The sequence below is a fragment of the Moschus berezovskii genome, chromosome 1 (assembly GCF_049115385.1).
Source record: "Moschus berezovskii isolate FMDL1 chromosome 1, NW_MosBer_1.0, whole genome shotgun sequence".
In the NCBI taxonomy this organism is placed as follows: domain Eukaryota; kingdom Metazoa; phylum Chordata; class Mammalia; order Artiodactyla; family Moschidae; genus Moschus; species Moschus berezovskii.
This window is the reverse complement of record NC_142460.1, coordinates 124,929,269-124,942,759: the sequence shown is the minus strand read 5'-3', so window position 1 is coordinate 124,942,759 and position 13,491 is coordinate 124,929,269. Positions and strand designations below refer to the sequence as shown.

Below are 13,491 nucleotides of genomic sequence, written 5' to 3'. Positions count from 1 at the left end.
ACCAGAAGGAAGAAACTGCAGGTTTAGGGACCTAACTATGTGCAGGGATTTGTGATGTGCATGTGGGTATGTGTGTGAGAGAAAAACGAGTGGGTGAGAACATTCCAGCAAAGCCCGCCCCCTCCCTCCCCGTCTTGCAGTTTCCAGGCATGCAGCAAACTGCATTGTTAATACATATACAGAATCTGTGCCATGATGGGAAGAGGAACGAAAACCACAAATGTCAATCTGTTTTCCCCCCTCCCTGTCAAAACAAAACTACAACTAAAAAAAAAAAAAGTTACTGAAAATAAAAAGACACATTGAATTTTACTTAATTAGGATCAATACAATGATCCCCAATATACCTTATACATGGCACAGTCAAAGTCTCAAGTTTCAGTATAAAAAAATAATGATAACATTTGCTGGCAAAAGTCTGCGAAGGCACTTCATTGATTAATGATCTGTGTATGGCCCTTCCTCCAAATCACATCTGAGTGGGGAGAGCATACATCTGTATTTTCTAGTTATCATGCGGTTTCAGTTCTGTTCAGGGCAGGGAAGTTTGTGAGGATGGAGTTATTGGGACAAGTGTAAAGGGAGCAAGGGATATATTTCTTTTATTTTTCTTTTCTTTTGAAAAAAAAAGCACTAATGTATTTTTCTTTTTCTGTTAGAACCTATATGTTGTCTTCTCCAGGACTTCGAGGTAATCCGGCTTGGTTTGAAGTTTGGCCCTTAACTCGAGGTAATCACTTTTTTGGGTTTGGTGGTCTGTGAAGCCCTTTCCAGCCGAGAAGAGAAGGGTTTCTTTGAGCCTGGCGTCCTGCTGTAAGTCTGGGTATTGCATGCCAGGAGGATGGACATGCAGTTCCTTTAATTTGGGCACTGTGCCGTAGAGACAGTCCACAAACCCCACCGTACAGGGGGCTGGTTGTGGCCTCTCTCGGTCTAGTAGCATATTGCTGCCACCACAACTTCCCCCCGGAGGAAACAGCACCACCCCGCCATTCTTCTCGTGGTGGCGGAACCCAACCAAGTCTCCCCCAGTTCCCGCAACTACCCCGGAAACCCCACCAACTGCTGAGTGGTGAGGGTGAGGGTGATGATGATTCATGGTCACTATGGTATTGAGCTGGGAGCTGGACACAGCCAGCGCCCACTCCTTTTCTTTTTCTAGCAAGGTCCGGTAGTTGCTGTGGTTCTCCTTGGGTGTCTCAGCAAACTGCTCACTTCCTAGGAGAGCCTCCCCCATTCCTGGAGGTTGTGTCGCAGGAGCCCCACGTTCTGTACCCCCTGCCTCTGGCCCGGATGAAACAGCCACCTCCTCCTCCTCACGAGGCTTGTAGATGGGGTTGTTGCACATCTGAGTAACGGGATGAGGAATGTACTCGTATACATGACCCACAGGAGGGGCCTTCTCTGGGGAGGAAATAGTTGGTCGGCCCCCACCTCCATTTCCACCTCCACCACCTCCACCATCCTCAAAAAGTCGGTGGCATTGCATCTGGATGCCAGTGAGGTCCACGCCTTCCTGCCTCTTGCTTCTAAAGGGCAGCTTCTTCCGGCGCCGTCGGAGGACATAGGCAAAGAGGCCTGCAGCAACAAAGACTGCTGAAAAAAACAGAACCAGCAGGCTGAGAATCAACACAGAAAGTGGCACAGGGCCCCCAGGGGGAGAGAACTCATAAGGTGATGCACTTGTCGGCCCCCCAGCAAGGTGAGCATCTCCAGGCTGAGCTGGGGATGCTCCAGCTGGTGCGATGTGTAGCATCTCTGGGCAGAGAACTTCCAGTTCAATAGTGCGCACGTCACGGTGGGTGAGGTTCTCAGGGCTCCTGCATAGGACATCACCCACCACACTGACTGAGCTGATGGTTTCGATCCACTGCTTGAAGGGAACCAGGTCACAGGTACAGTCCCAAGGATTCTCATTGAGGTCTATCTGGACAATGGCATTCAAGTGTTCTAGGACACCAGCCACAGGAAGATAGAGGAAGTAGTTCTTTCTCAAGTTGAGCCGAGCCAGGGATGTGCCTGCAAAGGCATCTGTTGGCAGGGTCCTCAGCAAGTTATTGTTGAGGAATAGCAGCTTCAAGTTAGGCATGAGGCTGAAGGCTGCAGGCTGGATTTCCCGGATGACGTTGAACTCAAAGTACAAGTAGTGCAAACTCTGTAGGCCTCGAAACATGCCTGGAGTCAGCTTCTCGATATCGTTGCCATTGAGAAAGAGGCTCTTTAGGTTAGGCAGGTTGATGAAGGCGCCATCCTGGACATAAGAAATACGATTGTTCCCCAGATGTAAGAGATCCAAGGAAGAGAAATTCCAAAAATCAGAACGGTATATTTTCTGAATCAGATTGCTACTCAGGTACAATTTCTTGGCATTCAGAGGCCTTGGAAGAAGTTCAGAAATGTTATTAAATCCTCGCTCTTTGCAGTTGACAGTCAAACCAAGGTCATTGATATGCAAATTACAGGTACACCCAGTAGGGCATATAATGGGAATGGGTGGTCTGGTCTGATAAGGAGCAATGGGAGGTTGGTTTGGACCAGGGTATAAAGCTTGAGATGTGGACGGTGGCCTTGGTGTTCGAGGCTGTTTTGTTGGTTTGGGCTGTTTATTTGAGGACTTGTATTCAACAGAAGAAGCAGTAAAATGGACAGAGGACAGCATCGAGGAAGGTTTAGTTGGCCATGCATTCTCCTTATTTGATGACAAGTGGGGAATCCCCAAACTAGCCTCCACCTCAGAGTCAGACAACAAGGGACAGAGTTCAGTTTTCCTGATTTCTCGCAGGTCCTTTCCATGAAAATGGAAAGGAGTCTCGCAAGTGATATCTCCCACCAGGGCAGTGTAAGGAATGCGCTCCAGCCAACTCTTCAGTTGCACTATTTCACATGTACAGTTCCAGGGATTTTCTTCCAGCTGGAGCTCCATCAGGCTTCTGCCAATGTGGTCTAGCATTCCTCGGTAAAAAAGAACTTTTAACCTGTTTCCACGCAGGTCCAAGTGGGTTAAGGAGACAGCCTTAAATAAATTTGTTGGAAGCATGGGAATTAGATTATCATTTAAAATCAGAACTCTCAATTTACTTAGATTCCGAAATGCCCCACTCTCAATACGTTTAATGACATTGTAGTCTGCCTGAAGATATTCCAGACTTTCCAAGCCAAGGAAGGTGTCATTTCTGAAGACGTCTAGTTTGTTCTCATGAAGATATAGTCTCTTTAAAATCTTAAGACCGTTGAAAGCTCCTGTTTGAATGTCCTGCAATGCATTGTTCCCAAGGTTAATGGACACAGCATTATTCAAATGAAGAAAACTGTTGGTATACAATTTCCTCATTGAATTTCTCTGCAGATACAGTTTAAAAGGCCTTGACCAGAACTCAGTAATCTGACTAATATTTGTAAATCCTTTGCTGTCACAATGTATATGAAAGAGGCTTTCTTTAACTTCACAGTAGCATGGATCAAAACAGGGCTCATCTATTTCCTCTGAGTCCTCTATCAGGGGAATCGGGGTAGTCCATCCTAAAGCAATTGTGCTTAGAAGAATTATCCACAACATCCTCCCTCTGTGAAGCATCTCAGCTATGGAAGGTTTCATCATTCGCGGTTGATTACAAAACTGCAACAGAAATAAAGATGCATATTTTTAGCTTTTCATCATATACACTACTCTAATTGACTGCTATATGTGGAGCTTTTTAAGAGTGATATAAAAACTTCAGTAATTGTTGAAATGACACTCAAAATGACCTATCAACATGCTTAATATTTCCTATATCTTAAAATTAGGAGACTGAAGTATTGTGCCACGTGATGACATTTTCCTGAATCAAGCCATACTTGGTGAAGGGCGTATCATTAAATCGAAAGCAACCTTTGTTGTCTCTTGTAGCAAGCAAGGAAACTGGCATACAGTGGTTCCTCTTAGGGGTAGGCAGATCCAGTAATAATGGCAATTATTTGGCCATTACACTTGTTTGCCTGTTAAAACTCACATTGCAATCAGAGGTGCCTATTATGGATCTGACTGAAACTCTGATGGAAGAAAATGTTCTTTAAACTATGGGTTTCTGTTCATAAAAAGATATGGCATGCCCCAAAGTTATTAGATTAAAGAATATGATAGATTATGAGCCCTTAGACCAACATCAGATGTTAAGCTGTGTAAGATGATTGGTATCTCAGGAAAACCCAAGATTCATTTTAAGAAATGAGCACAATATGCTTAATTTTAGTGCATGCCCAGTAACTCACTGTGCCCCAACTCCTTTTACCCAAGCACAGATTATTAACATCTCCTTTAATTAAATGATTTCTACATATGTGTATCATTTGGCTGTTTAAATCCTTGATTTAAACAAAATCCTTGATTTTGGGCTTGATTAGCCTTTCTAAAGAACAAGCCCATGCAGTTGTCAGAGCTAAAGATAGTGACAGCTAAAGGTTGCTGAGCCTAGGAGTGTCTGTATTAAAACACTTGCAGAGCTTAGTTTGGAATGTATATCTGTTCCTTCAGGATTAACTGAGGAATCCTGCAAAAAGATGGAATGGCAGGTGGTTTGTAGAGGAGGTTTGGGTAAAGGCAAGAAATAGTGGAAACCAGGTTTCTTACCTGCTGATAAATGATTTATCACATGAAATACATTTCAGAAAGATATTGCTGTTTTCCAATGAGAAGAAACAAATACAGTGCACTATTCTAATAATATGGAGCTTTCCTCCATGGCTCTCTTGGAGCCTAATATCCATATATGAAAATGCATATATAAATAAATTATAATAATGCAGTTATATTAGATTGCCCTTCTAAGTCACTGAAATATCAATCAAAATTGAATTGTTTTTGATCAATAAAAATAAACTGGAGTTTTCAGTATGTATTTTCTTTCCACACAGATGCATCCATTAAGGAAATATTTGTCAACCTTCTAACTTAAAACACAATGATATAACTTATAGGGAGAGTGAAAAGAATACATTTCCACATTCAGCTTGCATATGTACACAACTGTACGCAAAGGAGAACCCTTAAGAAACCAAAGAAAAATTTGCCTCAGGCATGCAGTACTCAAATTTTGGAAACAATTAAATAAAAAAAGAAGGCAGATGAGGCTACACTGCAGTATCAGTTAGTCTTCCTTGTATCCCTTTTAAAATATCAAAACCTACTTCTTTCTTTTTCTCCATTCTTCTTCTTTTTTTTAAATATGTTTTTCCTCGTTTTTGAGGTCCCTGAGATTTAGACAAGAAAAGCTCCAGATGGCTTTGACTTACCTATTTTGCAGGAGTTTTATTTTTTTAAGCATTGATCATCGGGGGAGGGGGGAAGAAAAAAAGAAGCAGCAGCTTGAGTTTAAGGATTCTTTCTTTCCCTCCCCCTTCCTTCCTTTTGCTGAAGCTGAAGCAAAGGGGGATAGTGGGGGTTGGGGGTAGAGACCACAGGAAAAAAAAAAATAAAAGCAAGCTTGAGACGTGCTGGGAATGCAAGGGGCCTTTCAATGGGTTTCTTTAGAATGCAGAATTGCCGCTTGGCACACTCAATAGAGGAGAGAGAAGGGGCTGCTGCAGGCTTCCAGCTTCGCTGCCGCCGCCGCCGCCGCCGCCGTAGCTGCTTTCCCTGGGTACCGGCAGCACTTCATTGGGCACTTGGAGGAAGGGCGGGAGGAAGGCAGGGAGGAGGGCAGGCTCAATCACAGTGCAGAATCGCGGACTTCTCTTGCGCTGGCTTTTTTTTTTTTTTTTCCTTTTCTTTTTTAATATGTGCTGTAACCCTGGATCCGGCTTTCCACGTCACGAAAATGAGCCCCGAGAAGGGGAACGCGGTTACCATGGGGTCGGGCGCGAGCACTAGGAAGCCGTGACTATACAGTTGTGTGTGTGTGTTTAAGGGGAGAAGAAAGAAGTGGAGTCAAGATGACAAATTGTCAATTTTTTTTTTTTTTTAAAAGAAGAGATAACCAAGAGGAATAATTCCTTTGGTCGGGACGGGGGAAGGGGTGGTTGGCATTTTTTTTTTATTATTATTATTTCTTATTTAACTCTGAAGGAAACCATTGCCTGACTGGTTTGCTCCTCTAGTCCCCAAATCTCCGCTCTCTAGTGTAGACAGTTTGAAAAGTAAGACTGTCTTTGGAATTATGCTTTTCACAGCCCACACTTACTCAAAAAGACGGGGATAAAGGGAAATTCAGGTCTCCAAAGCAGAAGAGCTGAATCTAGCTGATTCTGCTGGGTGTCCTGAGTAAGAGCTCAGGCAGCTTGAGCGACTTGGACCGAGTTTCTCCTGCATTTTGCTTCGATTTCTTTGCACCAAGAATCCATTTGTTGTGCAGCAGTTCGGAGCCTTCGATTTCCCCTGGATACAAAAACTCTGGCTGCTTCCACCTTTTAAAAACCAGAGACAAGCCAGTGCTCTGGAAGGATACGCAGACCACTTGGGTAACAATGACACATTTCACTTCTTCCACCAGGAAAGACCTCGCGGGGATAGGGGGCAGCATTTCAGGGTTTAGATTCTTTTTTTTTTTTTCCCTTTCATTTCTTTGCCCCGCCCCTTCCCCCCAACCCCCTCATATTTCTCCGTGATATTTTCGGGAAGAGGATGGGAGAGAGTCCTGAGGGTGGGGTTGATTGAGGGAAGACGTTTCAGTGAAGAGGGACCACCAGATCAGAGCTCACAAGGACTCTCTAAGAAGAGTTTTTAAAGCCTTATCTGATGGTTTTAGAGTCCTACCTGCTGGGACGAAAATGCACCTTAGTAGGGAAACTGGAGAGAGGCAAGTGTGCAGCAAAGGAGTCTAGTTAGCGACAACTGTGCCTCGGGGATGTCGCCCCCGCCCCCACAACACACATGAATCCTGACACCATCTCACGGGGAAGGGAAAGGCTTTATGGTCGCTAAAGAACTGGACTTGTCCAAGGGCTCAAAGTTAGGTAGCCCGTAGAGGTGAGTTTTTCTAAAAGCACTTTTTTAAGAGACCAAATGTATATGTCATTACCATTCTAAATATATATAAATAATCTAACAGAACAAAACCGTTACTTAAAAATCAGTCACAGGATATTTGCATATTTTGCATTAGAAGTGACCGCACCTGTGTCCGCCACTCCACAGTGGCTGTCAGAGACTTAAGTAAGCAGGAGGGCAGGATTCTCTTAATGTTCCCCAACCTTAACATTCCAGACCCACCCTATCTATCGGTTTCAGCCAAGAAGCTGAGCTCAGAACAGAGCAATACCGTCTCTTTCACCAGCTGCCCATCCCCAGCCCCCAACACCACCTTCTGTACCCAACGTGCAGAGATGGTAACTATTTCAGGAATCTTATCGGAACCCAAGATGCGATGGAATCGATGGGTAACCGGGAGGCTTCCCTGCGCTCCCAGTGACAGTAAATGGCCCTCTCTGCAATCATTCTCTGTTCTGTCTTGAACTACAACCGCCGCCCCCCCCCCCCGCATCCCGCTTCAAGTTCTTCATTTGGGACATGTCCTAAAGAGCATTTCACCATTTCCTTTCCTTTATCTCGGTGCAGGGTATCTAAGCGATAGGAAGAGCTCCAAAAGTTAGGAGATGAAGGGCCCTGGAGCCCGATTTCGACCGCTTCCTGCTGCGAGCGCCCAGCATCATTTGTTTGTCCACAGGGAGGACAAGAAGCCCTTTCTCCCCACAGTGCCCCCTCCTACCTCCCCCTCCCCTTTGCTGGCTCTCCGAGCCCACTAATCTCTCCATATCTAAGATTAAATATTCCAATATGGAAGCAAAATGATCTTCCCTAGAACAAATAATTAAAATGCTGCATCATTCATTTTCTGAAAAGCCCTGATCCTTCCTGAGGTCCTTTTCTAATCTGTCGCCAGGCGAAACACACAATGGGTCTGTTTAGAAATGGAAAATGATTAAAAAGCTCAAGCCATTTCCCTTCTATCCTTTACAACACGAGCGATCCGTTGGGGGAGGGGCCCTTCGCTCTGCCACCTGGCCTATTTGTTGGAGTTACTTACGATTTACACCCCCAAGAAAAGGGGTCCGAGGGTATTTTAGTCTCCAGTACCACTCTTTCTATCATCGTCCTTACAGCTAAATGATCCGGTTCAAAGATACAACCCTCTAGCACCTGTGAGCGTACAGAAGCCACCGCGGCCAAACTATATGCTCTACAAAGAACATCCTTACACGCGAGAACACTGGTTTCAATTAGGCAAAGTAGGAAAGGATGGCGGCGAGTACCTATCAGTGCAGAGCGCTCTCGATCTCCGAGGTTTACTCCAAGGGGCTTCCCAGCGAGAGGTGCAAACTCTCTGGGAGGCAGAATTATATCCATCATGCCGTAGCCTGCAGTTTCTCCTCCTCAGGCCACCAACTTTCAGAAAGGCCACCAAATCACGCTTGTAATCCTTTCAAGTGTTTCCACCTTTGAGACTCGCAGGGAAATGGTCGCTGCATACCAATGGGAGAGTCGGGCGCACACCTAGCGCGGCAATGCCGGTGACAGACACTCAGGACCACAGCTCTATATACCCTCGATGGCAGGCAGGCAGCGTGAGTGTCCCAGGACTGGGATCTTTGATTTCAGGTCTCGGTGATCTCGATTCAGCTGTGAGCTCCTCGGTCCCCGAGAACCCTGGCTCGGTCTCCGGGATTTTCTCTCTCGCTTCCTGAAAGGTTGTCACTCAAAGCGCAATCCCTTCCCGAGGCCTTCTTCCCTAAAGGGAGCTGGGATTAGACCTTGCCTTCTCCGGGTGTCTTTGCTCTTGACCCTTTGGGTAGGTGGAAGTGGGGGTGGGTGCTGTGTGGATGAGAAAAGAAGAGGATGGGGTGGAGTGGGAAGCAGGCTGGAAGGGGGTGTCCAGATCCCAGATCCCAGCATTGGCCAGACAGCGAAGGTGGGGGCGGGGGGAGGAGGAGAGAAAGAGACGGGATACAAATACAACAGTATGGCTGTACACTCCAAATTCGACTTGAATTTGGGGGATCTCGGGTAAAGCACCAAGGTGAAGCGATCCGGTTGGCAGAGAGTGAGCCCCCTGACAGCTCACCATTCAGGCGCCCTCACTTCTGGAGCAGGAGAGGGTGGGGGGCGGGGAAGGGGACCGGGAATGCTTCAGGCCAAGGAGACGCTCTCGGCGGCAGCCTCATTTAAGACTGACCTGCTTTAAAAGTGCCACTTTAATGGCCTAGGAAATAACTAAAATCGGATTACACGTTACTTACCAACGTCTGCACCCAAACTGGGAGCACCAGGTCGTGTGTTAGGAGACAATATACCGAACGCCAGGCTGGAACCCGAATGCAAATCCATCAGCCGCCCCCAAATCGCTCACGGAGGGAGCGGCGCTCGGGAGCCCCCAGATCAGCCCATCACCGGAGCCTCCGCCAGCTTGTCCCCCCAGCACCCCCGGCCCCTCCTCCGCTCCAACTGTGTAAATCAGCCGCCGCAGTCCTCTCGCCGCGCATCGCAGGCAAATCCCTGCTTAGGAAGCAAGGAAGCAAGTGATATTCATATTCTCTCTCTCCTCTTTAGATCGGTCACAATCTGGCAGCTCTACAAAGAAAAATCCTGTAAATTTGACTAACAACAAGTTAGCATTATGTATCTCTGGATTGATGTTAACTTTTATTTGCAAATGAGAGGTGGTTGTTTGGAAAATTACAGCCCAGGCCTGAGGGGGTGGGGGTGGTCAAATTAAGCGCATCTGACCTGTCTCGGTGGGCGGTATCGCTAAACGCCTCCTAGAAGTTGTTTGCAGCAGACCTCCACCTTCATGATACACAAGTGACAATTTGAGAGTACGTGTATTTTCTCATCTGTTTACACCTGCTAAGAAGGAAGAAAATAAGATTGTAGAGTGAAGGAAGGTGGGGGAATTTAACGGGGATATGCTGGATAGTGACAAACTAAGGACACTTGAACAATTGTTGAACCTATGTGAAAGTATTATTGCAACATTATATACCCACTGAAGGCGACCATTACCCCCACTGCAGTCATACTAACGCAGTCACTTAATGCTCCATTCAATCTGCAGTGTAAACCAACGCAGTTCTTCTTAACAGATCCGGCTCATCGGAGACTTGTGTTGGTAGAGAGGGCAGTATTCGACTAGCTGCCAAACTGAATAGGACAGAGTCTGCAGAATCATCTCTGTATCTCTTACCATTCCTTCCTGAAGTGAATGCTATAAATTGTCCAAGACAAGTGAAGTTGTGTAGCTATTACAATTGTAGATGTAATATGAACTCACCCTATTTTCAAAAGCTTTCAAAGGAACTCTAACTCAACCCTTGCTAAGAGACAGTGCTTTTATACATGAAAATCTCTGAGGAGCAGGTCTCAAGATAGGATTTTAGCCTTTATTTAATGGACTCTATTTTCTGTGTTATATCATTGTTACTCTTTATTATATGTGTATGAGAAGTCTAGTGTGCATATTACCTTCATTTAAAAATGACAAGGATGGAACTGGTTATAGTGAAAACTAGAGGCCTATGAATTTTTTTGGAACAAATAAATGCCAAAGTCAGTAAACTAACTGAATCGGTTATGTATAAAGTGTGAATACATATTGTTTCTTTAAAAAATAGCATAATCGCAATGTTCCAATTTGTTCTCCAAAATACTGTTTCCTTTAAAACTATTTAGATTAGCAAGATATCTATAGGAACCAAGAAAGTGATAAAAGAGTATCATGATATCAAAACCTATTCCTGTAAATGTAGCTTTCTTTGCACATCTACTGGCATGAATTCCAAACGTTTCCTCAGTATTTCCTTAGGTAATAAATACTTCCATATGAATTTTACATATGTGAAAACATGGATATGAAAAGAATATTTGTCTCAGGTATCATAGTCACTAAGTCTTCAAGTTCAGTTTTAAAGAGATATATCCAGGGAAGGTTGCAAAAAAGATCCATGCCTATAACAAATCAGTCTGATTTAGAGGGAACCAAGCGACATCAGTAAGCTGATGAGTCATAGACATGTTTCTGGCCTTTTCAGGTAGTTGCTCAATTTGAGGAGATTCACTCCTGAGTACACCATATTCTATGTGGGCAGGTGTGAAATCACATACACACCCCTGAACTTTAGGACTGGAGGATATTAGAGTAACCCTGAAAGCTGTTAGGCAACATCATTTCTAAAACAGCTGAATTTCTTTAACTTTTTAAAAATTTTTTTCATTTTATTTGATTTTCAAAGTTATTTGTTGATGAGAGGACCCTGAACATGTTAATAATAAGCAGATTTTGGTATGGCTTGATGGTACTGAGGAGCTACAGAAGACTGAATAGGGAAGGCAGGTTGTTAGTATTGAGTACTTGCAACACAAATATTTGAGGCTATAAAAATGTTGTGGAGAAAGCAATGGCAGCCCACTCCAGTATTCTTGCCTGGAGAATCCTGTGGACAAAGGAGCCTGGTGGGCTGCTGTCCATAGGGTTGTGCAGAGTCAGACATGACTAAAGCGACTTAGCATGCATGCATGCATTGGAGAAGAAATTGCAACCCACTCCAGTATTCTTGCCTGGAGAGTCCCAGGGACAGAGGAGCCTGGTGGGCTGCAGTCTACGGGGTTGCACAGAGTCAGACACAACTGAAGCAACTTAGTAGCAGCAGCAGGGTAGGTAAATTTCGTGGGCCTTGGAGTGATTCTGTATTGTGAGTTTTTAGTGGTTTCTGTGAAGGCATTTATATGTCCATGCTTTTGTGTGCTTAATTGCCCAGTTATGTCAGACTCTTTGCCACCCGTTGAACTGTAGCCTGCCAGGCTCTTCCGTCCATGGGGTTTTCCAGGCAAGAATACTGGAGTGGGTTGCCATTTCCTTCTCTGGGGGATCTTCTCAACTCAGAGATCAAATCCGTGTCTCCTGTGTCTCCTACACTGCAGACAGATTCTTTACCTGCTGAGCCATTGGGAAAACCCTTTATATGGCCATAGTTTTATTTTGTGTGCTAAGTCTCTTCAGTCATGTCTAGTTCTTTTGCAACCCTATGGACTGTAGCCCACCAGACACCTCTGTCCATGGGATTCTCCAGGCAAGAATACTGGAGTGGGTTGCCATTCCTTTCTTCAAGAGAGTTTCCCTTGGGATCCAAACCTCATCTCTTACATCTCCTTCATTGGCAGGTGGATTCTTTACCACTAGTGCCACCTGATAAGTCCTTAGTTTTGTTTTAATTACATATAAATTTACATTGTGAAAAGGGAGAACTCTTATAAAAAAAACTGTTCTTTATTAAAAATGCATAATGGATAAAGGGAAAATGTAGCTATAACATACAAAATATTAGTTTTCAGTTCAGTAAAAATTAAATGTTTATAATGCTGATTGGCATATGTTTTTAGTCACAAAGACTTTATAATACTTCACAGGTTCCTTTTTACTACTGTGCCATTTTCCAGAGAAAGTCAGGGTATTAAAATGCATAAAGGAGGCATATTTCTTTTGTCTAATATATATTTTACTTACTCTGATTTAAATGATATAAACACATCTTTTGAAAGATTTAAAACTAATTGAAGTAGCACTAGAGAGTTTGTTATATAATGGAACATTCACCCAAGAAAGTTCCAAACTGTGGCAATTTATGATTTTATACAGCATATGTAAATTATCTAAATATTGTATTCATTTGTTTTCAACCATGGCATAAGCATTGTAAACCTTACTTCTTTCTTTTATTTCTTTGTGCATTCCAAATAATTTTCAGTCCAACAAGCCACATACTTGATAATTATAAAAATTTTAATTGTATCCTCATTTCATCAACTTTTTATACCATTGTTGAAACAATTGAAAATACAATTACTTACACAATTTTTAAAATGGGAATTTAGCCTGCCAAAAATAAATAGGCAAATAAAAGTATGAGGAAATAGAAATTAAATATTTTTAGTTTTGTTTTAGAGCTTTTTGGTATTTATTGAGAGAATTCAAAGGCTTGATCAATTGATACTGAGATTACGTTCTTACATAAATATTTATTTTTACAGACCTTTCTAAACCTCCATAGGAGAAACATGCTTCAAACATTTTATATCATGTAGAAAAAGTTCAAGAGCACTCATTACTTTTTTCAAAAGCATCTTGTAAAATTTAGTGACTCAACTTAGATTTGTAAAGTTAGCTGTACTTTCCTTATAACTAACAAGCTGTAAGTATGGGGTAGTTGCAAGATATTCAATTAGACAGTGATATTTTCTATCCTGTTTCACGGAAACATTTAGATACATTTTATAGGCATCTGCCAAATGAAATCTCAGTTTATTTTTGAAGTAAACACATCTTTTAATCTCAAAGGTAAACTATTTTAGGATTCCTAGAGTTAGTTAATCTTTCAATATAAACAAATTTCCAGATTTTTGTTTGTAATTTGAATCAAGCCTAGAAAGTTATCATTTCTTTTATAAGAGATTTTCTAAATTTATTTGGAATTAACAGATTATAGGTATTAAGATTAAATTTACTAACAGACAAAAAAAAATCCTTA

At 43.2% G+C, this 13,491-nt stretch overlaps 1 protein-coding gene across 1 annotated transcript; it reads right to left on the bottom strand.

Annotated features, from left to right (window-relative positions):
• Positions 1–655: 655 nt before the first annotated feature.
• SLITRK3 (SLIT and NTRK like family member 3) lies at positions 656–3,598 on the bottom strand. The gene has a single exon (XM_088843111.1). The coding sequence runs from the start codon at positions 3,596–3,598 to the stop codon at positions 656–658; it is 2,943 nt and encodes a 980-aa protein (XP_088699237.1).
• Between the last annotated feature and the right edge of the window lie 9,893 nt (positions 3,599–13,491).